This window comes from Heteronotia binoei, chromosome 17, assembly GCF_032191835.1.
Source record: "Heteronotia binoei isolate CCM8104 ecotype False Entrance Well chromosome 17, APGP_CSIRO_Hbin_v1, whole genome shotgun sequence".
Lineage (NCBI taxonomy): Eukaryota > Metazoa > Chordata > Lepidosauria > Squamata > Gekkonidae > Heteronotia > Heteronotia binoei.
The window spans coordinates 51,307,424-51,329,424 of NC_083239.1; the positions used below are offsets into that span (position 1 = coordinate 51,307,424).

The 22,001-nt window shown below is 49.5% G+C and overlaps 1 protein-coding gene across 1 annotated transcript in view; it reads left to right on the plus strand.

Moving 5' to 3' along the window:
- The first annotated feature begins 12,507 nt into the window (after positions 1–12,507).
- Positions 12,508–22,001, plus strand: part of SYMPK (symplekin scaffold protein) — a 34,984-nt gene continuing 25,490 nt past the window's right edge. Inside the window, exons 1-7 of the mRNA XM_060257870.1 lie at positions 12,508–12,671; positions 12,846–12,911; positions 15,219–15,272; positions 15,569–15,642; positions 17,177–17,303; positions 18,384–18,633; positions 21,519–21,689. Of these exons, the coding sequence (XP_060113853.1) occupies positions 12,558–12,671; positions 12,846–12,911; positions 15,219–15,272; positions 15,569–15,642; positions 17,177–17,303; positions 18,384–18,633; positions 21,519–21,689 (856 nt within the window). The 5' untranslated portion in view covers positions 12,508–12,557. The remainder of the gene's footprint in view (positions 12,672–12,845; positions 12,912–15,218; positions 15,273–15,568; positions 15,643–17,176; positions 17,304–18,383; positions 18,634–21,518; positions 21,690–22,001) is intronic.

Consider the following 22,001-nt stretch of genomic DNA (forward strand, 5'->3'; position numbering starts at 1 on the left):
CAACCCTACCCAAGTTAGCTGAAAATGCCCTTCCCAAGTAATCTTTGCACTGCATTTCTGGGTCATGTAACTAGAACTTTTGGGGTATCTGGTTAGAGCAGGGGTGTCAAACTCATTTGTTTCGAGGGCCGAATCTGACATAAATGAGACCTTTTCGGCCGGGCCATGTTGGGCTGGGCTAGGCCATGTCGAACTGGGCCATGTGCATACCTATTTAAGATTAGGAAGCAGAGATATAAACTTTATAAAAGACACAGACAAACACAATTAAAAAAATTTTTTTTACAAAAAAATGAAATAAAACATGCTTCAAACATTAGCACTCATCGGTCTTAAAGGTGCTTTCTTTGTATCTCTCTCATAGGATGCAGGGAACTGGGCAAAGGAAGCTCTGGCTCTTTCCTTCCTTCCCCAGGGGACCGGGAGGGGGAGGAGGAGCCTCAGCCTATAGAAGGAAGAAAGGAAGAGAGGCTTGGCTCTGTAGTTTTGCTGTGCAATTCAGAGAGCCTGCCAAAGCAAGCCTCCCCTTCCTCCCCAAGGGAGGAGCCTCAGCCAACAGAGAAAATAGAGGTTTTGCTCTGTAGCTCCTGCGCAATTGAGCAAGCCTGGCAAAGCAAGCTGTGAGAGAGAGAGAGAGAGGGGGAGAAGGAAGCAGATGACAGCCAGTTGCTCGGGGGGGCCTGATAGGAGCTCCTGGGCCACATGTTTATTTATTTATATTAAGATTTATTTATATTAAGATTTATACCCCGCCCTTCTCACCCAGGTGTCTCAGGGCGGCTTACAACACAATAATTAAAACAATTTCAGTTTAAACAATTAAAATACCATTAAACCATAATTTAGTAAAAACAAGATAGAGTAAAAACCGGCGGCCTATAGATACATTTTTTCATCCAGGATATTTTGCATTGTCAGTTAATATCATAGGCCTGCCGGAAGAGGACTGTCTTACAGGCCCTGCGGAATTGCCCTAGATCCTGCAGGGCCCGCACCTCTTCCGGCAGTTGGTTCCACCAATAAGGTGCCGTTATTGAGTAGGCCCGATCCCTGGTGGATTTTAGGCGGGCCTCCTTTGGCCCGGGGACTACCAACACCCCTTTGGCCCGGGGACTACCAACACCCCTGTAGATGGTTTAAGGCCCTAGGGCCAACCTTCAGGCACAGCTCTTTCCCTCTTGAGTCAGGCAGAGAACCCCAGACTCAAAACCCAATGGCCAAATCCTTCACCCCCCCCCCGGTGGGCATTCCTGGGGTATTGGGCTCCTCTCCCACCTTTGTGTCCCCCTCCTTCTGACATTCGCCTCCCTCCCCAGCATGTCCTTCTCACCCCGAGTCATATTTCCCAAGAGGCTCCCATTTCCTCCGCCGGTGCCCTTGTTCCCATGGTATTGTCAGGAGAACGCCTGATCCAGCCGCCGGTTCCTGGATTAACGGCCCAGAGGAGGCACAAAAGAGTCCAGGGACGGGAGGCACAATTAACTAATGACCTCCTCCCCTTCTAATCCCCGTAACAGGAGGGGCCCGTAACCTAATCTCAGCCGCACCCCATTATACAATCAAGCTCCTGGGAAACCAGGGGAAGTAGGCCCAGGGGCTTCTGGAACGTCCAACAGGGAGGGCGGAAGACTACGCTAGTAAGGGGAGAACGTCGGCCAAGAGAAGTGAATCCCAGTTGTGCCTTCACACAAGTCCTATGTGTATATGTCCCCTGTAATAGTTAAGTTGAATAATTCGGGGATAAAGGTTTGAATTCATCTCAGGGTCCTTAAAATATTAGTGTAATAACAAACTTCACAAGAGCATTGTTATTTGGACCTTTAAGGTGGTTCCTTCGTGGAGAGCGTCATGGCCAGCAATGAGATGGAAGGCTTTGCACATGTTTTGGTTTTTTTTAATAAATACTGACACCCCTTCACTACATACAGCCCAACAAGAAATGTTGTTCAAAATGAGCCTTTTGGAGTCTGGCGCCATTTTGAAATCTTACTGGAGACTCTCTGTCCCATTTGTCCAGTGGGAATTCTATGCGCAGTCTTTGGACGCACTGAAAAAGAATCGCGTTTTGCAGCTTTTCCCAACTTATTGACGCGTCAGAAACACTTTGGTATTTTTTTTGTGAGAGATGTGGTTATTCTTTGCAGTGGTTGAGATATAGGGTTGCCAAGTCCAATTTAAGAAATATCTGGGGCCTTTGGGGGTGGAGCCAGGAGACGTTGGGGGTGGAGCCAGGAGACTTTGGGGTGGAGCCAGGAGACTTTGGGGGTGGAGCCACGTTTAAGGTTGTGAGGAGCATAATTGAACTACAAAGGGAGTTCTGGCCATCACATTTACAGGGACGGCACACCTTTTCAATGCCTTCCTTCCATAGGAAATCATGAAGGATAGGGGCACCTTCTTTGGGGGCTTATAGAATTGGACCCCCTGGTCCAGTCGTTTTGAAACTTGGGAGATATTTTGGGCAGAGGCACTAGATGCTGTACTGAAAATTTGGTGCCTCTACCTCAAAAAACAGCCCCTCCAGAGCCCCAGATACCCGTGGATCAGTTCTCCATGATTTTCTATGGGAATAAATCTCCATAGGGAATAACAGAGTTCCAGCAGACATTTCCCTCCCCTCCCCGCGCTTTCTGACGACCCTGAAGCGGAGGGAGGGTCTCCAAACCGGGGGATCCCCTGCCCCCACCTGGGGATTGGCAGCCCTATTGAGCTATGTGGTTGGAGCCCCCCTACGCTAGAAGAGGATTTGAAGTAGGAATAATCAAGTCGACCTCATGTTCATTGGGACTCCTTTGATGGCACTGGGAAACTTTTGGAGAATCGTTATTGCTATTTAGTCTTCTATTGAACATATTTGTATGATTTTGTTTCAAGACATTCTTGGTTATTTGGTCACTATAACCTCGGTTGCGCTGTCTTTATCCTGCAAGTGACTTCTGTCCCTTTACCACATGGAGACTGGCAACCCTAGAAACCAGCGGAATCCGATTTCTCAGAGGACAACAGAAACACATGTTGGACTCGGATCTGGGAGACCCAAGTTCTAATCTCCACTCTGCCATGGAAGCTTGCTGGATGACTTCAGGCCAGTTGTGCTCTCTCAGCCTGATCTACCTCACAGGGTTGTTGTGAGCAGGGGTGGAATTCTAGCAGGAGCTCCTTTGCCTATTAGGCCGCACACCCCTGATGTAGCCAGTCCTCCAAAAGCTTACAAGGCTCTTTTTTGTAAGCTCTTGGAGGACTGGCTACATCAGGGGTGTGTGGCCTAATAGGCAAAGGAGCTCCTGCTAAAATTCCACCCCGGGTTGTGAGGAAAAAACAGAGGAGAGACGTCAGCCACTTTGGATCCCCACTGAGGGCACAGGCAGATTATAAATGAATAAAAGGAAATTAAATACAAATTATGAAAAACGAGAAAGGGAATTTGGAGAAGCCCTGCCAACTTGTATGATAACCCCAAAATTCAAGTAGTCTCACAGTTCAGAACATCCACCACCTTGCCAATGAGACTCTAGTGCAGGGGTGGGGAACCCTTTTGCCACCAACAGCCATATGGATATTTATAACATCATTCGCGGGCCTTGAAAAAATATCAACTTAAAAAACAGTGCTCCACTGAGGGAGAATGATTCAGGACAGCAAAATCAATGCAAATAATTGTTTTTCTATTTGAAGTCATGTGGGGAGAGCCTAATCTGGCACGAGCGCACACACACACATGGCCTGCCGCCCTAGGCAAATGTCTAGGGCCAGCAGGAACTCAGTAGCATATTAGACCACATCCCCTAATATTAGCATATTAGGTCACACACTCATTAGCATATTAGGCCACACCATCTGGGATAATCAAGTGCAAACTGAACTGTGGCAGTAACTTTTCCAGGCCCTGCAGCAATTCTGGCCGGCCAGCCAGGCCCCAGGGAGGCTGCTGCACAGTACATCTGAGCCCTGCGATCCCTGCCTGGCCCTGGGGAGGCTGCTGCGCAGCGCGGCTGGGCCCTACGATCTTCACTGGCCAGCCAGGCCCCAGGAAGGCTGCCACGTGGCTCAGTACTGTCCAGCAATCCTTGAGGGCCACACCAAGTGACGGAGGTTCCTAACCCCTGCTCTAGTGGGAAACTTCTGAGCTGAACATTCATTGGAGGCAATCTATCTATTTGGGCTCAAAAGAGACCAAGAGGGAAGCAGACATTTCCCAAGAAGCTCCCATTACCTTGAATCACATTTCCCAAGAGGCTCCTGTTATCTCTACTGGTTCCCTTGGCGTTGTCAGAATGCCTGATCCAGCCGTCAGCTCTGGAATTAAGGACCCAGAAAAAGCACACACAAAAGAGACTGAGAACGGAGGCACAATTATCAAATTACCTCCTCCCTTTTTAATCCCTAGGAGAGGAGCAGAAACGTCACTATCTCTTTTTTAGCGGTTTAGAGACGCTCTCTACCTTGATGGCCCAGGTTAGCCATCTCTTATCAGGTCTCAGAAGCCGAACAGGGTCAGCCCTAGTTAGTACTTGAAGGGGAGACCAGAAAGGAAAGTCCAGGGTCACTACACAGAGGCATAAGAACATAAGAGAAACCATGTTGGATCAGGCCAATGGCCCATCCAGTCCAACACTGCGTCACACAGTGGCCAAAAAACCCAAGTGCCATCAAGAGGTCCACCAGTGGGGCTAGAAGCCCTTCCAATGTGCCTCTCCCCAAGCACAAGAATACAGAGCATCACTGCCCCAGACAGAGTTCCAACAATTTGTCGTTCAGTCGCACAGTCGAGTCTGACTCTTTGCAACCCCCTGGACAAAGTCACGCCAGGCCCTCCTGTCTTCCACCATCCTCCGAAGTCTGCTCAAATTTGTGTTAGTTACGTCAGTAACGCTGTCCAGCCACCTCATCTTTTGCCGTCCCCTTCTTCTTTTGCCTTCTGTCTTTCCTAGCATCAGCATCTTTTCCAGGGAGTGCTCCCTCCTCATTTAGTGGCCAAAGTATTTGAGGTTCAGCTTCAGCATCTGACCTTCCAGCGAACAGTCTGGGTTGATTTCCCTTAGGACTGACTGATTGGATCTTCTTGCAGTCCAAGGGGCTCTCGAGAGTCTTCTCCAGTTCCACATCTCAAAAGCATCTATTCTTCTGCGCTCGGCCTTCCTTATGGTCCAGCTCTCACAGCCATACATTACTACTGGGAATACCATCGCTTTAACTATACTGACTTTTGTTGTCAGGGTGATGTCTCTACTTCCAACAGTACGCCATGGCTAATAGCCACTGATGGGCCTCTGTTCCACATGTGTATCCATTCCCTTCTTGAAGCTGTCTATGCTTGTAGCCGCTACCACCTCCTGTGGCAGTGAATTCCATGTGTTCATCACCCCTGGTCCAATCTTTTTGAAACTTGAGGGGTATTTTGGGGAGAGGCACTGGATGTTATGCTGAGAAATTGGTGCCTCTACTTCAAAAACAGCCCCCCCCCCGAGACCCATAGATCAATTCTCTGTTATTTCCTATAGGAATAAGTAATGCAGGTAACAGCAAACTGCTTCTGTTCATTTCTGCCTTGCCCTAGATAGCCCTGGATAGCCCAATCTCATCAGAGCTTGAAAACTAAACAGAATTGACCCTGGTTAGTACTTGGATGGGAGACCACGAAAGAACTCCAGGGTCACTACAAAGAGACAGGCAATGGCAAAACACCTCTGCGTACATTTTGCCTTGAAAACCCTACAAGGTGGCCATACGTTAGCTGAGATTTGGTGGCAATTCAATAAAGAAAAAATTCGCTTTCCATCAAGGTCAACGGAAGTTGAAATAGAAAGCGAAACATCCTTGGAGATCTTTAGCTCGGAGAAACGTCGACTGTGGGGTGAGCTGGACGCTAAAAACCTGTGAGCTAGCTCACACTAACTCAGCTTAGAAGGAACACTGGTGGTGTGTTAGTATCACTATATTCAAATTGTGTAAAATCGATTGTATTTGGTATTCATTGGTTTCTTATTGTATCACAGTTATTTCCTGCTCCCCACCTGGCAACCCTAGAGGGGAGGGACTTCCAGGGGGGTATAATGCCATGAAGCCTGCCTTTCAGAGCAGCCCTTTTCTCCAGGGGAACTCGCCTCTGTTGTCTGGAGATGAGCTAATTCTAGGGGATCTCCAGCCACCACCTGGAGGTTGGCAGCCCTTGATTCTTGTGATATTTCCCTTCCCCCCCACCTTGCTTTAGCGGCCCCGTGGCGCAGAGTGGTAAAGCAGCAGTACTGCAGTACTGCGATCTGAACTCTCTGCTGACTACCTGAGTTCTATCCCAGCGAAAGCTGGTTCAGGTAGCCGGCCCAAGGTTGACTCAGCCTTCCATCCTTCCGAGGTCGGTCAAATGAGTACCCAGCTTGCTGGGGGGGGAGTGTAAAAGACTGGGGAAGGCAAGGGCAAACCAGCCGGTAAAAAAAGTCTGCCTTGAAAACGTTGTGAAAGCAACGTCACCCCAGAGTCGGAAACGACTGGTGCTTGCACAGGGGACCTTTCCTTTCCTTTCCTTTCCACCTTGCTTTTCATTCAGCTTTGGCTCTTGAAACAGTTCATCAGAATTAAAGAAAAACCTATACAAATTACACTAAAATGCTATACAAGTTTTACTTGGGGATTCTCAGCTAATCTGGACCTAAGCAATAGGGTGGGAGTAACATGGTTATGACTCCCCACCCCTTCTGTCAGCTTCATTGCTAGCAATTTCTCCGGGGTGGGGGTGGGGGCTGAGATGTGGCTGAATCCGTCTGCTCAGATGGTTTAATTTAATTTAATTTTGCAATTTATACCCTGCCCTATCTCGCAAGGCGGGCTCAGGGCAACTTACAACATTAAAACATTGCAATAACAATAAATAAAATATATCCAATTAAACGCAACAAATTTAAAATATCTCATAAACATAATACACAAAACAGAGGGTCACAACTCCAACAATACGGCCAAAGGCCATAATTCAGCAGTTGGTACGACTTCAGCTAGTTAACACCACATAGCACAGTTTCAGGTCATTGACAACACTTAAGGTTGTAACTCAGACCCCTGACCCAACTCAAGCATATGGATAATACAGTGCTGCGGGAAGGTTTCAGAGGATGCCTGGTAGATTAAAAGCCTGACGGAACAGCTCCGTCTTACAGGCCCTGCAAAACTTAGGTAAGTCTCGCAGGGCCCAGATCTTCAACGGGAGTTCATTCCACCAGGCAGGGGCCCAGATTGAAAAGGCCCTGGCCCTCATTGAGGCCAACTGGGCATCCTTAGGACCAGGGAGAATGAGAAGATGTTGTGTAGATGATCTCAAAGTCGGGGCAGGGGGGCTCATATGTGAGCTGGGGGAGGAGGGGGTCCAATTCTATGGGCCCCCAAAGAAGGTGCCCCTATCCTTCACTATCTCCAATGGAGGGAAGGCATTTCAAAGGTGTGCAGTCCCTTTTAATGGGATGGCCAAAACTCCCTTCGGAGTTGTTATGCTTGCCACAACCTTGCTCCTGGCTCCAACCCCAACATCCCCAGATATTTCTTGCATTGGCAACCCTACTCCCCTCCTAACCCTGCACTCCTCAGGGTGCACCCCAAAATCTCCAAGCATTTCCCAGACACAAAGCTGGCACTCCTACAACAAACAAAATCAGCGGGTGCCAATAAGGCTTTCCTTTTGACTCCAGAAGGACTGGACCAAGGAAACCCAGGAAGTTTCGTGATCATTGCAAATAAATACATCAATAAATTATTGCAAAAAATACATAAATAAAATAAGTGAAATCAGGTTTTAAATGAACACTGGTCAGAAGTTGATTTCCCCTAGGTGAGCTAGAACCTTAAGTTTGAACTGAGGTCAAAAAGGTTAACTGAGCAATAAGCCACAAGTCAAAGGTCATGTTTAAAGGGGCAGAGGAGGCAATCGAAGAAACAAGGGAGGGACATGAAACCAGCTAGCAGGTTATTTGCATAAGTTAAAGCATTGGAAATCTATAGAAAAAAGCAGTGGACAAGGTGCACCTTTAAGACCAACTAAGTTTTATTCAGAATGTAAGCTTTCGTATGCTCTAAGCTGAATAAAACTTAGTTGGTCTTAAAGGTGCGCCTTGTCTACTGCTTTTTTCTATTGCTTCGGAACAACACGGTTGCCCACTTGGATCTATCTAACTGGAAATCTACGCAAGGGTAAATTTCCCCTTTCGAGTTGAGAGAAAAGAAGAAAATTGATAGCAAAAAAGAAAAAAAATCCCAAATGCTTTTAGGGTTGTTATACTCGAGGTTAAAGGTCACAGAGCGATGAGGTCACGGCGACGCCACACCCCACATACGGTAACAATTCAAGCTTGCTTAATTGCAGGTTAAATGGAGGGACTGGAGGATTCAAGAGACTCAGTTTCCCAGCATTCCTCGCGATTACGTGTAACTACGCGATACCTCGCGAGAATCTCGGCGCGGGAAAAGCGCACTAAATAAATACATATATACGTACGGCGCCTCCCGGAACTAATTCAATTACCGGTGACGACTTCCGATTAAAAAAAAGCACAGGGACCCGGCCACAGCCTTACCCAGAATACACTACGCGTCGCGCCTGCGCTCTTCTTTAATGGCGGACCGGGCAAAGGCGAGCGGCGCCGCCTATGGGGGCAAGAAAAACTACAATACCCCAAATCCTTTACTCTAGGCGCACGCGCAGTAGTTCATCCCCGCTTTAAAAAAAAAAAAAGAGAGACAAATTTGGGTTTCCCAACATGGTGGCTTCCTGGAGGTCCGGTTTTAGAAAACCGGGAGGAAAGTAGGCTCGTTCTGTGCTCTGAGGAAAGGAAACGTGCCCGACTTGGGCCGGCGGGTAATCTGGGGGCCGGCTTTGGCCTAGTGGTTGTCACGGCAACGGGGGGGGGGGAGTCGGTAGGATGAGCAGCCTGGGGAGGGGGTTGTCATGACAACACTGGGCGGGGGTTGAGTCGGGGGGGGGATGCTGAGGAAGGGTCGCGGGTGGGTTTTTAAAATAATAATAATAATAAGTGCTTTAAGTACGTAAATAACAAATAAATAGTTAATAAGAGATTCTCCTGGCTGGGAAAGAGTCAGAGGCCGAGTCAGTGGAAGGATCTGCAGCTGCCCCCCACCCCCCAGGAAAGAAAAGAAAAGAAAAACCGGCTGGCTTTTAAGGCGCCACCACCACCGAAGTGCCCTCTGAGAGGCGGAGTCTTGTGAGCAAAAATGCGACCTTGTGAGCTACTGTTATGAAAGTTGTGAGCTCCTGCATATATTAGTGTGCTCTGGGGCCATCCTTCCTGAGCTAAGACAAAAATGTGTGAGCTGGAGGCGAAAAATCTGTGAGCCGGCTCACGCTAACTCAGCTTAGAGGGAACACTGGTGGTGACCAATGTTCCCTCTAAGCCGTGGAGTCTTGTGAGCAAAAATTCTACTTTGTGAGCTACTGGCATGAAAGTTGTGAGCTGCTGCATAAATGAGTTTGCTCTGGGGCCATTTTTCCTGTGCTAAGACAAAAATGTGTGAGCCGGAGGGTTAAAAACTGTGAGCTAACTCAGAGGGAACGCTGACCACCTGTCTATCTGCTTGGAGCTCCAGGTAGCAGGCCCTGGCCTCCCCTTCCTCGTTTTATCGTCACAACAACCCCGTGAGACGGGTGGAGCTGAGAGTGCCTGGCTCAGTGGTGAATTTGAACCCAGATCCCCCTTCCTCAGCTTCACACGCAGGGTTGCCAGGTCTGGATTGGGAAATTCCTGGAGATTTGAGGGGAGGAGAGACTTCAGCAAGGATTTGATGCCACAGAGTCCCTCCTGAGCTGCCATTTCCTCCAGGGGAAGCGATTTTGAGCCCCTAACTACGGATCAGCAGCCCCATCCACTCTCCAGCCAAGCACACGCCAGCTTTGGCATTATCTGCCGGTTGGGCTTTTTCTCTTCCTTCTTCTAAAAAGCCCAGGAAACAAACATTGTTTTTCTCCACCTCCTTGTGCGGTAGGTGAGGTCAAGATCAACTGTCTCACCCTAAAGTAACTCAGTAAACTCCAAACCTGAATAGTACCACATCTTCCTAGTCCCACTACATTACATGGGAAAGGAAAGGTCCCCTGGGCAAGCACCAGTCGTTTCTGACTCTGGGGTGATGTTGCTTTCACAATGTTTTCATGGCAGGCTTTTTACAGGGTTGGCCCTCCAGAGGAACTGGTTGGCTACTGTATGATACAGGATACTGGTCTAAATGGACCATTGGTCAGATCCAACAGGGCTCTTTATATGTGCTTATGTCCAGGGTTTGACTCCCTCTTGTAGGCTGTGATGGTCCCCAAGTGTCTGTTTCTCAGGTCAGCAGTACTTTCAGAGCTTTTGTAGGGTGCTGTGTGCTAAGCTTGTAAAGACTGAATTAATTTTTGTGATTCTTACCCACATGCAAGTGTATATTGTAAACCAGGGGTGGGGAACCTTTTTTCTGCCAAGGGCCGTATTTATATTTATAACATCATTTGCGGGCCATAAAAATTGTCAACTTAAAAAACAGTGCTCCGCCGAGGGAGAATGATTCAGGCCAGCAAAATTAATGCAAATAATTGTTTTTCTATTTGAAGTCATGTGGCACACACACACACACACACACCTGCCCCGCCGCCCTAGGCAAATGCATAGGGGTCCAGGGCTTTTTTATAGATTTTATATAGTAGTATATTAGACCACATCCTCTAATATTAGCATATTAGGTCACACCCTCATTAGCATATTAGGCCACACCCTCTGGGATAATCAAGTGCGAACTGAACTGTGACAGTAACTTTTCCAGGCTCTGCAGCAATTCTGCCGGCCAGCCAGGCCCCGGGGAGGCTGCCGCACAGTACATCTGGGTCCTGTGATCCCTGCCTGGCCCTGGGGAGGCTGCTGCACAGCGCAGCTGGGCCCCACAATCCTCGCTGGTCAGCCAGGCCCCAGGGAGGCTGCCACATGGCTCGGTTTGGCCCAGCAATCCCCGAGGGCCACACTGAAGGCCGTATACGGCCCTCAGGACAGAGGTTCCCCACTCCTGTTGTAAACTCTTCAGTACAAAGAAGCTGTCTTTTGGTGAATGCAATACTGTTGAAGTGAAGTTATCAATAGGACCTTAAAGAGCACACAAGCTAAAACTTACGCAGCATTCTTCAGGAAGAAATGGGGATCTCATTTTTGAGCAAGGAGATTAACGTGCAACTAGATAGAGCTTTGAGCCCATCTGGTATATTAAGAAGACAATACGAAAAATACGATAATCTGAGGAAAATTAAATGCCTACTGCTATTTTAACTACTGCAGATGGGACTTTACTGGGTCTTCCTCTATTGCAAACACCTCCAGCCAAAAGGGGCAGAACAAGGGTAGCCATTCAGTGTTCCCTTTAAGCTGTAAAAACTTGTGTGCAAAAAATCTACTTTGTGAGCTACTGGTATTAAAGGCTGAGAGCTCCTGGCATTAAAGTTGTGAGCCGCTGCTTAAATTGTTGTGCTCCGAGGCCATTTTTCCTGAGCTGGAGGCTAAAAATTTGTGAGCTAGCTCACGCTAACTCAATTTAGAGGGAACACAGGCCATGACCACGTGAGTGCAAAATGGGTCTCAAAATACTGGCTTTTGGGAGGGGGTGTGGTCCAGTGGCAGAGAAGAAGAAGATGATATTGGATTTATATCCCGCCCTCCACTCCGAAGAGTCTCAGAGCAGCTCACAATCTCCTTTACATTCCTCCCCCACAACAGACACCCTGTGAGGTGGGTGGGGCTGAGAGGGCTTCCACAGCAGCTGCCCTTTCATGGACAGTCTTAGAGCAGCTCACAATCTCCTTTGCCTTCCTCCCCCACAACAGACACCCTGTGAGGTAGATGAAGATATTGGATTTATATCCCACCCTCCACTCCGAAGAGCCTCAGAGTGGCTCACAATCTCCTTTCCCTTCCTCCTCCACAACAGACACCCTGTGAGGTGGGTGGGGCTGAGAGGGCTTCCACAGCAGCTGCCCCTTCATGGAAACTTAGAGCAGCTCACAATCTCCTTTCCCTTCCTCCCCCACAACAGACACCCTGTGAGGTGGGTGGGGCTGAGAGGGCTCTCACAGCAGCTGCCCTTTCAAGGACAACCTCTGCCAGAGCTATGGCTGACCCAAGGCTATTCCAGCAGGTGCAAGTGGAGGAGTGGGGGAATCAAACCCGGTTCTCCCAGATAAGCGTCCGCGCACTTAACCACTCCACCAAACTGGCTCTCCAGAGCATCTGCTGGGGATGCAATTCCTGACGTCTCCACTTAAAACAGTCAGGTAGTAGGCGATGTGAAAAGGCCTCCACCTGAGGCCCTGGAGAGCCACTGCCAGTCTGAGTAGACAAGACTGACTTAGATGGACTGAGGGTCTGATTCATAAGGCAGCTTCATTCGTGTAACCAGAGCAGGCTATTTCCCTGACGCTGTTCTATGATTTGGCAAGACTTTCCTTTGGGCACCTGAGTCTCTTTCTAACTGCCACGCGTGCTCCCTTCCCAGGCCCTGATCTTCCGGATTCCATCTGCTGAACGAATCGAGTGTTGGCAGCTATGGCGAGCGGGAGCAGCATGCGAGACCCCAGCCTCTCTCGCATGAGCATCGCCTCCCAGTTCTTTGCTGGCGAGGAGGCCGCGATGATAGACACCATGACGACCTCTGAGAGGGTAAGAGTCGCAGGTTGCAGAAGGCAGAATGGCGCTGAACAGCCGATCTGGGATCGTGAGGGTATCAGCATGGGAGAAAACTATCCTAGAGCTTTCTGCCGATAGCTGTTTGCAAGACAGGTTCTGATCTGTGTCTCTAACATCGGCTTCATGTCCTGCTTAACACCCAAACAGGTTGTGGATTTGCTCAATCAGGCCGCCTTAATCAGCAATGACTCGAAAATCACTATTCTCAAGCAGGTAAGTGGCGTTAACTGCCTCTGTATCTATTTGTTGTGAACCCTGCTTTTCTCCTGTTCTGTGATCCTTTGCAGCGGAGCTGAGACTCACACCGGTTCACCCAGCTGGCTGGTAGTTTCAGGTGGGATGGGACCTTATTTGCTGTGATCTGGTTGCGTTCTTAACTGCATTTTGTACTGACTCAGGGCCGTAGCCAGCAGGGGGGCACCAGGAGCGGTACCCCCTATAGAATCTGCAGCACACCCGCCCAATTTTTCTATTGGGAAGGATTGGGTGGGGGTGCTGTAGAATCCATAGTGCCCCTACTGCCCCCTGCTGGCCCAGGTACCAGGGGTGATTTTGTAGAAAAATAGGTGGCAGAGTTCATTAGCATAACTCATTAGCATATGCCGCACCCCCTAGCCAAAAGCAACCTGATGCAAGAAAGGAGAGTCCTGGGTGAGTGAGGCCTGGTTGGGCTGGCTAGAGATCTAGCCAGGCCATGCAGGACTCGTTCGCCTGGGGTTCTCCTGGTCAAAAGGCCAGCAAGCCACACACCACACATAATCAGATAAGAAGTGGAGGAAGGGCGGTGTGGGCTTCTCCAGGGGTTAATGAGGGCTGCTGGGGGTGTGGCAAAGCCCCTGGTGGCTGGCTGGCTGCCCGCTCTCCTAATCCAGGGATTCTTATGCAGCTGCACCTCCTATTCAATGGACAAGGGAGGTAAGGAGGAGGAGGTGGAACCCTCTGAAAGGTTCAGGAGCTTCTCCCGTGAGCTCCTGCTGAATCTGAGGCCTGCCATGTACTAACTGTAGCTTGTTGTGACATCAGAAATCAAGAGCCACGATTTGTTGAGTAGAATTGTTTCTTGCTGCTACCCAGGCTCAGCGTTTTGAGGGTGTCGTCCCTTATGGGAGGCTTAGAGGAAGCCTGAATCAAACCAATCAGGGTTGATGCTCATACCAGGATCTGTGCCTTACGTCTGGCGGGCTGACAAGAATTTGCAGACCGGGCATAGTAAACAGGGCTCATCAGTCCATCAGCTGTGTCAAATCTGTTGCGACAAAAATAAACGGGAGCTTTATGCACCTTCGTTTAGCAGCATTTCTGCTCCAGCGTCTCTGTGTGTGACGTGCCACCGAGCTGCAGTCGACTTCCGGCGATCACAGCAAGGGGCTTTTGAGGCAAGGGAGAAGCAGAGGCGGTTGGCCCTTGCCGTCCCCTGCAGAGCCTTCCTTGGTGGTCTCCCATCCAAGTACCAACCCTGCTGAGCTTCCAGTGTCTGAGGAGACCAAGCTCTGCCATGCTGCCTTCCGTCTCTGCCGTCCATCTCTGCTCTAGCGCAGATGCGGGAATAAAATACTGTTTACCTTGAGGGTGCTCAGGGCTGGCGCTTGGAAGTAGGTGGTTGCTTAGGGCGCCGCTTGGCCTGGGGGCGCCCCAACACCTCGCGCCACTGCCATCCTGACTTTGCTGAGGTCTTCTGAGGCTTCGGCAAAGTTGGGAGACACGGCAGCAGGCGTGCTCTAAGCGCACGCAGTGCCCTTCTGGACTTTGCCGAGGGCTCCTGAGGCTCAGGGGGCCTCAGCAAAGTCGGGGGGGGGGGCGTGGCAGCAGGCGAGCTCTAAGCGCACCCCGCTGCCCTTCCGGACTTTGCCGGGTTTTCCCAAGGCTCAGGAGGTCTCGGGGGGCAGTGATGTCATATCTGAGCCAGTCTGGTGTAATGGTTAAGTGTGCGGACTCTTATCTGGGAGAACCATGTTTGATTCCCCACTCTTCCACTTGCACCTGCTGGAACGGTCTTGGGTCAGCCATAGCTCTGGCAGAGGTTGTCCTTGAAAGGGCAGCTGCTGTGAGAGCCCTCTCCAGCCCCACCCACCTCACAGGGTGTCTGCTGTGGGGGAGGAAGGGAAAGGAGATTGTGAGCCGCTCTGAGACTCTTCGGAGTGGAGGGCGGGATATAAATCCAATACCTTCATCTTCTTCTTCATAGTGATGTTATTGGCGTGCACGTGCTTTGTGCGCACGAAAAAAGGGAGGGAAGTAGCAGTGTTTGGCCTAGAGGCGCAGGCACCCCTAGCCCCGGGCCGGAGGGTGCTTCAAGGCTATGCTTGCTTGCGACACGACATCTGAGCACATCTGGCTTAGAACTCTCTTCTGAGGAACAGCCCCCTCTTCCCACTGCCTGGTTCTCTGGGATCTTTGTGCGCAGAGCAAGCTCAAAAGCTTGGGTACCGCACTGCAAATCAGAGGGCGCTTGGGTCGCTCGCTGATGAGCCATAAATGTTCTTCTGGGTCTTGCTTCCCTTTCTTTCATTCCTCTCTCAGGTCCAGGAGTTAATCATAAACAAGGACCCGACGCTGCTGGATAACTTCCTGGATGTGAGTATCACCAAGTTTTGCTTGGAGGGGTTGGGTGTGCCCGTGCTAGAAAGAACCCGATTGGCCGAGGTGCGAAAAATGGCAAGGCAGAGGACAACAGGATTCAGGACAACCGCTGATCTCGGCCTGCTCTTGCCAGATTCTGTTGCCTGTGGCGTGCTTGGGCCCAGCATCAGGATCGAATGGGACTAGATGACCCTAGAGGTCCCTTCCAACTCTATGATTTCTCTGCCTGTTGGGGCGACAGGCTTGAGAATTCACAGCGGTGCAGCTTTGACTTTCTTCTTACATTGCAGGAGATCATCGCCTTCCAGGCAGACAAATCTGTTGAAGTGCGGAAGTTTGTCATTGGGTTCATTGAAGAAGCCTGGTACGCTCGATGCCCTTCCTCAGAACGGGGCCTTAGGGAGGATGAAGGAGGTAGTCCCGGGGGCTGGGCTGGGTTTGGCAGCCGGCTGTTCTGTGTTGTAGCCGGGGGTCCCCAATTTGATGCCTGCGGGCATCCGTTGACACCCCCTTGGTTTTATTAGAAAGCGGGACGTTCTCATGCTAGAAAAAATAACAGCTCACATCCAACATTCCAACTCAGACGATGGTATCTCGAAATTCGCTGAGAAATGGTTTCCTTTTATTGAGTTCACTACAGCAAATGATATTCAACCACACAAACCAGAATCTCTCGATCTTCTCTGCTTATAAGTTTTTAATGTTTTGTTTTTTGTTTCTTTTCCTTTTACTAGTACTTCTTTATTTCTCTCTTTTTTCTACCTTCCTTTTCTTTTACCGTGCCGCTTGTGGATCGCACCTAATAGTAATTACTCGATAGTAATTTTTGGAATAACCTGTAACAGTTTGCATAAAAATTATTTAGGCAGTTAAGAATTCTTCACAATGCTTACTGAACGGTTTAATGATAACATGGGTTCAATCAGATCGACTGTATTTTGATGCAGGAATTATTGCCTTAACTTTAATCTTGTTTTCATCTTGATCTCTCTCCTTGGATACAAAATGGTCTACACATCTAGACACAGCTATATAACTTAAAATTCTTAGTAGATATTTTATTGTATGGATGTAAGTATTTATGCTTGTTTATAACCTGATTCCATGAGATTAATTAATTGTATATGAGTATTAATATTGATACTAACTTGTATATTTTCAAAATTCAATAAAATATATAAATGAAAAGAAAGTGGGTGGGGCTTTTGCCCAGCAAGTTTTCTGATTGGCCACTGGAGACTTGATTGGCTGGGCAAATTTTCAGAAGCATTGCTTTGGTAGCCACCGCAGCGCAAGGATCTTTACACACAGGCTGAAGCAAGCTGCAGCAGCCATTGTGCAATTGGCTCCAATTATTGCATCAGCCTTTTCTTGACTGCACCAGAATTTCAAAGGTGCTTCAGGCTCAAAAAGGTTGGGGCCCCTGGCCTACTAGCTCTGTGGGAGGGCAGATTAAGTGTCCATTGCTTGCTTGGTGTTCTCCAAGAGCGGAAGGGGGTCTCTGTGTGGCGGGTGTGTTTGCAGCAACGTCTCCCTTCCAACCCAACCCATGAGCAAGCACGCCAGCCAGGTATCTTCTGGCTCACTCCGGACAGAGTATTTTCGGCGTTTAAAAAAGCCTCTGTGCTGGAATATACCTAGAACAGGGGTGGCCAAGGGTAGCTCTCCAGGTGTTTTTTTTTTTGCCTACAACTCCCATCAGCCCCAGCCATTGGCCATGCTGGCTGGGGCTGATGGGAGTTGTAGGCAAAAAAACATCTGGAGAGCTACCGTTGGCCACCCCTGACCTCGAGAGTTTTTCCTTCTGAGGCTTGGGGGCCAGAATTAAATGGAGTGTTGCGGGGACGGTGCGGTTTCTTTGGTTTCTCCTCATTCTCCACACGTCTCCTTGCCCCCAGCAAGCGGGACACGGAGCTGCTGAACAAGCTCATCGCCAATCTGAACATGCTTCTGCGAGACGAGAACGTCAACGTGGTGAAGAAGGCCATCCTGGCCATGACCCAGCTGTACAAGGTGGCGCTGCAGGTGAGCGCCTTCTTGGAGGGGCCAGCGGGGGGACGGTCTGTTTTACTCTCCCATTATGGTACATATTTTTCATTTAAGACTGTAACAGGCCTTGGCCATTTGCAACAAACTGTATTACTTTCTGGCTTTCAGGGCCTTTTTGGTCCAGGCCCCTTTTTGGTGGAATGAGCTGCCGCTGGAGATCTGGGCCCTGTGGGACTTATCAAGGTTTCGCAGGGCCTGTAAGACGGAGCTCCTCCACCAGGCTTTTAATTAATCCAGCGGGCATCCTCTGAAAGTCATCACTTCCCCCAGCATTTCACCATTATGGTGTTAGGTTGTGCTGTTAGCCATCAGCCACATGCTGTTTACCGCCGATGTCTGTAAGGCTGTTCCTGTTTTGTAATGTCTGTTGGCTCAGCCGTCCCTCCTTCCGAGGTCGGTCAAATGAGTCCCCAGCTTGCTGGGGGGAAAGCGTAAAAGACTGGGGAAGGCAGTGGCAAACCGCCCCTTAACGAAAAGTCTGCCGTGAAAACGTTGTGAAAGCGACGTCACCCCAGAGTCGGAAAAGACTGGTGCTTGCACAGGGGACCTTTCCTTTCCTCAGAGTTTAAGAGCCCCGTGGCGCAGAGTGTTAAAGCTGCAGTACTGCAGTTCTAAGCTCTGTTCACGACCTGAGTTCAATCCCGACAGAAGCTGGGTTCAGGTAGCCGGCTCCAGGTTGATTCAGCCTTCCATCCTTCCGAGGTCTGTAAAATGAGTCGCCAGCTTGCTAAGGGGAAAGTGTAGGTGACTGGGGAAAGCAATGACAAACCACCCCATAAAAAGTTTGCTGTGAAAACGTTGTGAAAGCAACGTCACCCCAGAGTCGGAAACGACTGGTGCTTGCACAGGGGACCTTTCCTTTCCTTTAGCTCTGTTGCTTTATTGTTGTGAGCCGCCCTGAGCCCGCTTGCGGGATAGGGTGGGATATAAATCTGAAAATTAAATTAAAATTGCTCATTTTAAAAAAAGAAAAGTTGAGGCAGCAGGACGGCTCCCCCCCACCCCCGCCCCGGTCAGTCTTGTTCACACAGCCCCCTCCTTTTCCTCGCTGGGCAGTGGATGGTGAAATCCCGGGTGATCAACGACATGCAGGAGGCCTGCTGGGAGATGGTGACGGCTATGGCCAGCGAAATCATCCAGCTGCTGGACTCCGACAACGACGGGATCCGCACCCATGCCATCAAGTTCGTGGAGGGGCTGATCATCACCCTCTCACCCCGCATGCCGGATTCGGAGGTGCCCAAGCGCCACGAGAGCGACATCAGCCTCGACCGGGTCCCCAAGGACCACCCCTACATCAAATACAGTGAGGAGGAGGCGGGGAGCGGCAGGGGAGGGTGCTGGGGAGGAACGCTCGAGTGCCGCTGGGGCTGGGGTTCCCCGCGTGGTTCCTGTGGGCACCGTGGATCCCGCCAGCTGTTTTTAGGAACGGGTGGGACTTCTGATCAGTCGCTGCAAATCTGATTGGCTGTGCCGTTTAAATTAACATGGTTTCGATCAGGTGGCAGCTGCCATGACAGCGTTGGTTTTATTCTCTCAGGCATTCTTCTTTCGCAGTGCAGTTTTTAAAAAAATGACTGCCCTTTCCCCCTGCGTTTGGGCAACTTCAGTCTGTGGCTCCGCCTCCCATGGCAGCCATTTTGTAGGTGTGCCCCTCTCCCCGTGTCAGAATTCTAGAGGTGCATAGATCAAAACGGTGGGGGACCCCTGCACTAGAATGTGGGTGCTATAAAAGCTGGGAGGAGAGCAGCTCTGTCCCAAGCAGGAACTGGGGGGCACCGGATGCCCACTAGTCCGGACCCTCACTCAGGATCCTCTGTCCACTACCTGCTCCTCCGCTTTCTTATCACCCCGTAGAGCACCTTTCCCCAGTGTCGTTCCAGCCTGTGTGTTTGCAGGCGCCTGCTTGCAGGTGGGTCTAAAATCCAAAGTGTCTTGAGTGGAACAGAGAGGAACCTGGGATTGCATGGATTGTCTAGCAAAGAACCGACCTCATCCAGCTGTCTCTCAGCTGATAACTCCTTCCTGTGGCCCCTCCCCTCCCCTCCCCTCCCCTCCCCTCCCTTCCTTCCTTCCTTCCTTCCTTCCTTCCTTCCTTCCTTCCTTCCTTCCTTCCTTCCTTCCTTCCTTCCTTCCTTCCTTCCTTCCTTCCTTCCTTCCTCCCTCCCTCCCTCCCTCCCTCCCTCCCTCCTCCTCCTCTCTCCTTCTTTCTTTCTTTCTTTCTTTCTTTCTTTCTTTCTTTCTTTCTTTCTTTCTTTCTTTCTTTCTTTCTTTCTTTCTTTCTTTCTTTCTTTCTTTCTTTCTTTCTTTCTTTCTTTCTTTCTTTCTTTCTTTCTTTCTTTCTTTCTTTCTTTCTTTCTTTCTTTCTTTCTTTCTTTCTTTCTTTCTTTCTTTAACAGACACCAAATAGTGTTTCTTCCCACAAAGCCAAGAGCTAGTCCCCATTTTGTGACTGGTGCTCCCCAGGGCTTTTCTTCTGGAAAAAGGTGCCGGAACTCTCAAGAGGGAAATGAAGGAGAAACGCGTGGGTGCCCCTCACAAACTTTTAAACATCATTTGAGAATTTTGTTTCAGCAAAGAGGTTCCGGGACTCTGTTCTGCCACATCCCCCAGTGGGGAAAAAAGCCCGGCCCTCCCCTTCCCCCAAGGCGGCCATTTCTCAAACTTTCCAAAGTGCCAACAAGCTTTAACAAGGTTGAGGGTCCATGCCTTATGTGCTCAGCCTTGAAAAGCAAATGCTCAAGAGCAAACTGCGTCACTCAAGCAAGCAATCCAAACTGCAGGATGGGGTGGAATGGGATGGGGTGGAATCTAGAGGATGGGGTGGAATTGTTTTCTTGTGAATAAACAATTTTATTAGTAACATATGGTAGTAGAACTATAACTACAACTTATAAAAAGCTTAATATATATTAAGAAAAAAACCATCATTCTACCCCACATCTTACTTTCTCCCACCCCTCCCCCAATTACTTGACCCCCGCCAGTGTTATTTTCTTTAAAAAAACAGATATTAAAGGTACCCTTAACTATCAAGAAAAAAAACGAAACAAAAAAGAAACATAGGGAAGAAGAACCCCCTTCAAGAGTTATATTGTTATCTTAAAAATCTTAATCCTCAAAAATTGTCCAATGTCCTTTTATTTTCCACTCTTTCTCTACATATCTTCTGAATTTCTTCCACTCTTGGTTAAAAAGTTCTAAATCACAGTCTCTTAATTTTCTTGTTAATTTGTCCATTTCACTCCATGACATAACTTTCATAATCCAGTCCCATTTTTCTGGTATTTTTTCTTGCTTCCACAACTGCGCATACAATGTCCTAGCAGCTGAGAGCAAGTACCATATTAATGTTCTATCTTCTTTTGGAAATTTTTCCATTTGTAATCCCAGCAGAAAAGTCTCTGCCTCTTTATTGAATTCATATCCCGGGTGGAATTGTTTTCTGTGGCCCCGGAAGGCAGGACCAGAACCAGTGGGTTGAAGTTAAATCAGAAAAGTTTCCAGCTCAACATTAGGAAGAACTTCCTGACCGTTAGAGCGGTTCCTCAGTGGAACAGGCTTCCTCCTTGGGAGGTGGCGGGCTCTCCTTCCTTGGAGGTTTTTCAACAGAGGCTAGATGGCCATCTGACGGCAGTGGAGATCCTGGGAATTTAGGGGGAGGCGTTTGTGAGTTTCCTGCATGGTGCAGGGGGTTGGACTAGATGACCCTGCAGGTCCCTCCCCACTCTAGGATTCTGTGATTCCTTTTTGCATGGCAGCTGACAAGGCCCTTTGCGCAGCCTGTAACAAGCCCTGCCTGGAGCAACAGCGGTTGCAGCCCGTCTTGTCAACGGCCGCTGGCACTGCTACCTGTAGTGAGTGAGGGTCGCTCCCTATCAACGATAGATCCAAGCGGGCAGCCATGATTGGTCTGAAGCAGCAGAACAAAGCAGTAGACAAGTGGCACTTTGAAGACCAAAGTTGCCCCTCGCCTTCTGCTTTGTTCTCTCCCTATCGACGGACCTTCCCGACAGTCTTATTTGCTTTCTCTCTTCCGACTTCCCGGGTTGGCTGCAAATGACCTTGGAAGGGCTGCAGGCTAGGAAACGTTGGGCAAGCCCAACAGCGTTTGATAGGCTTTTTCTGCAGCGATGGTCCCGGTCTGTTGCCTTGATTTGTCTGTTCTGCCTCTTCCGTTGTGCCCCTCAGGCTCCCTGTGGGAAGAGGGGAAGATGGCGCTGGAGCAGCTCCTGAAGTTCATGGTGCACCCGGCCATCTCCAGCATCAACTTGACGGCCGCGCTGGGATCCCTGGCCTCCATCGCCCGCCAGCGGCCCACGTTCATGTCAGAGGTCATCCAGGCTTATGAGACGCTCCACGGTAAGCAGCAGGGCCTGAAAAGGGCTGGCGTCTGGATGCAGAACCGGGGTTTTCGGTTTAATTTCTAAAGAGAAAGCATTACGTTATCGCAGCTAACAGCAGGGGTCTCCAGCGTGGTGCCCGTGGCTTTAAAATTAAAAAATGCATTTTGTAAACCAAATCAAATGCTAAAGAGGGTCATGCAAGAATAACTGCTGAGAAGCCCGAAGGGGAAAGGAGAGGGGCGATAGAGCCTCTGCTTGGCATGCCGAAGGTCCTTGGTTCAATCCCCGGCATCTCCAGTTGAAAAGGACCACATAGTAGGTGATGGGA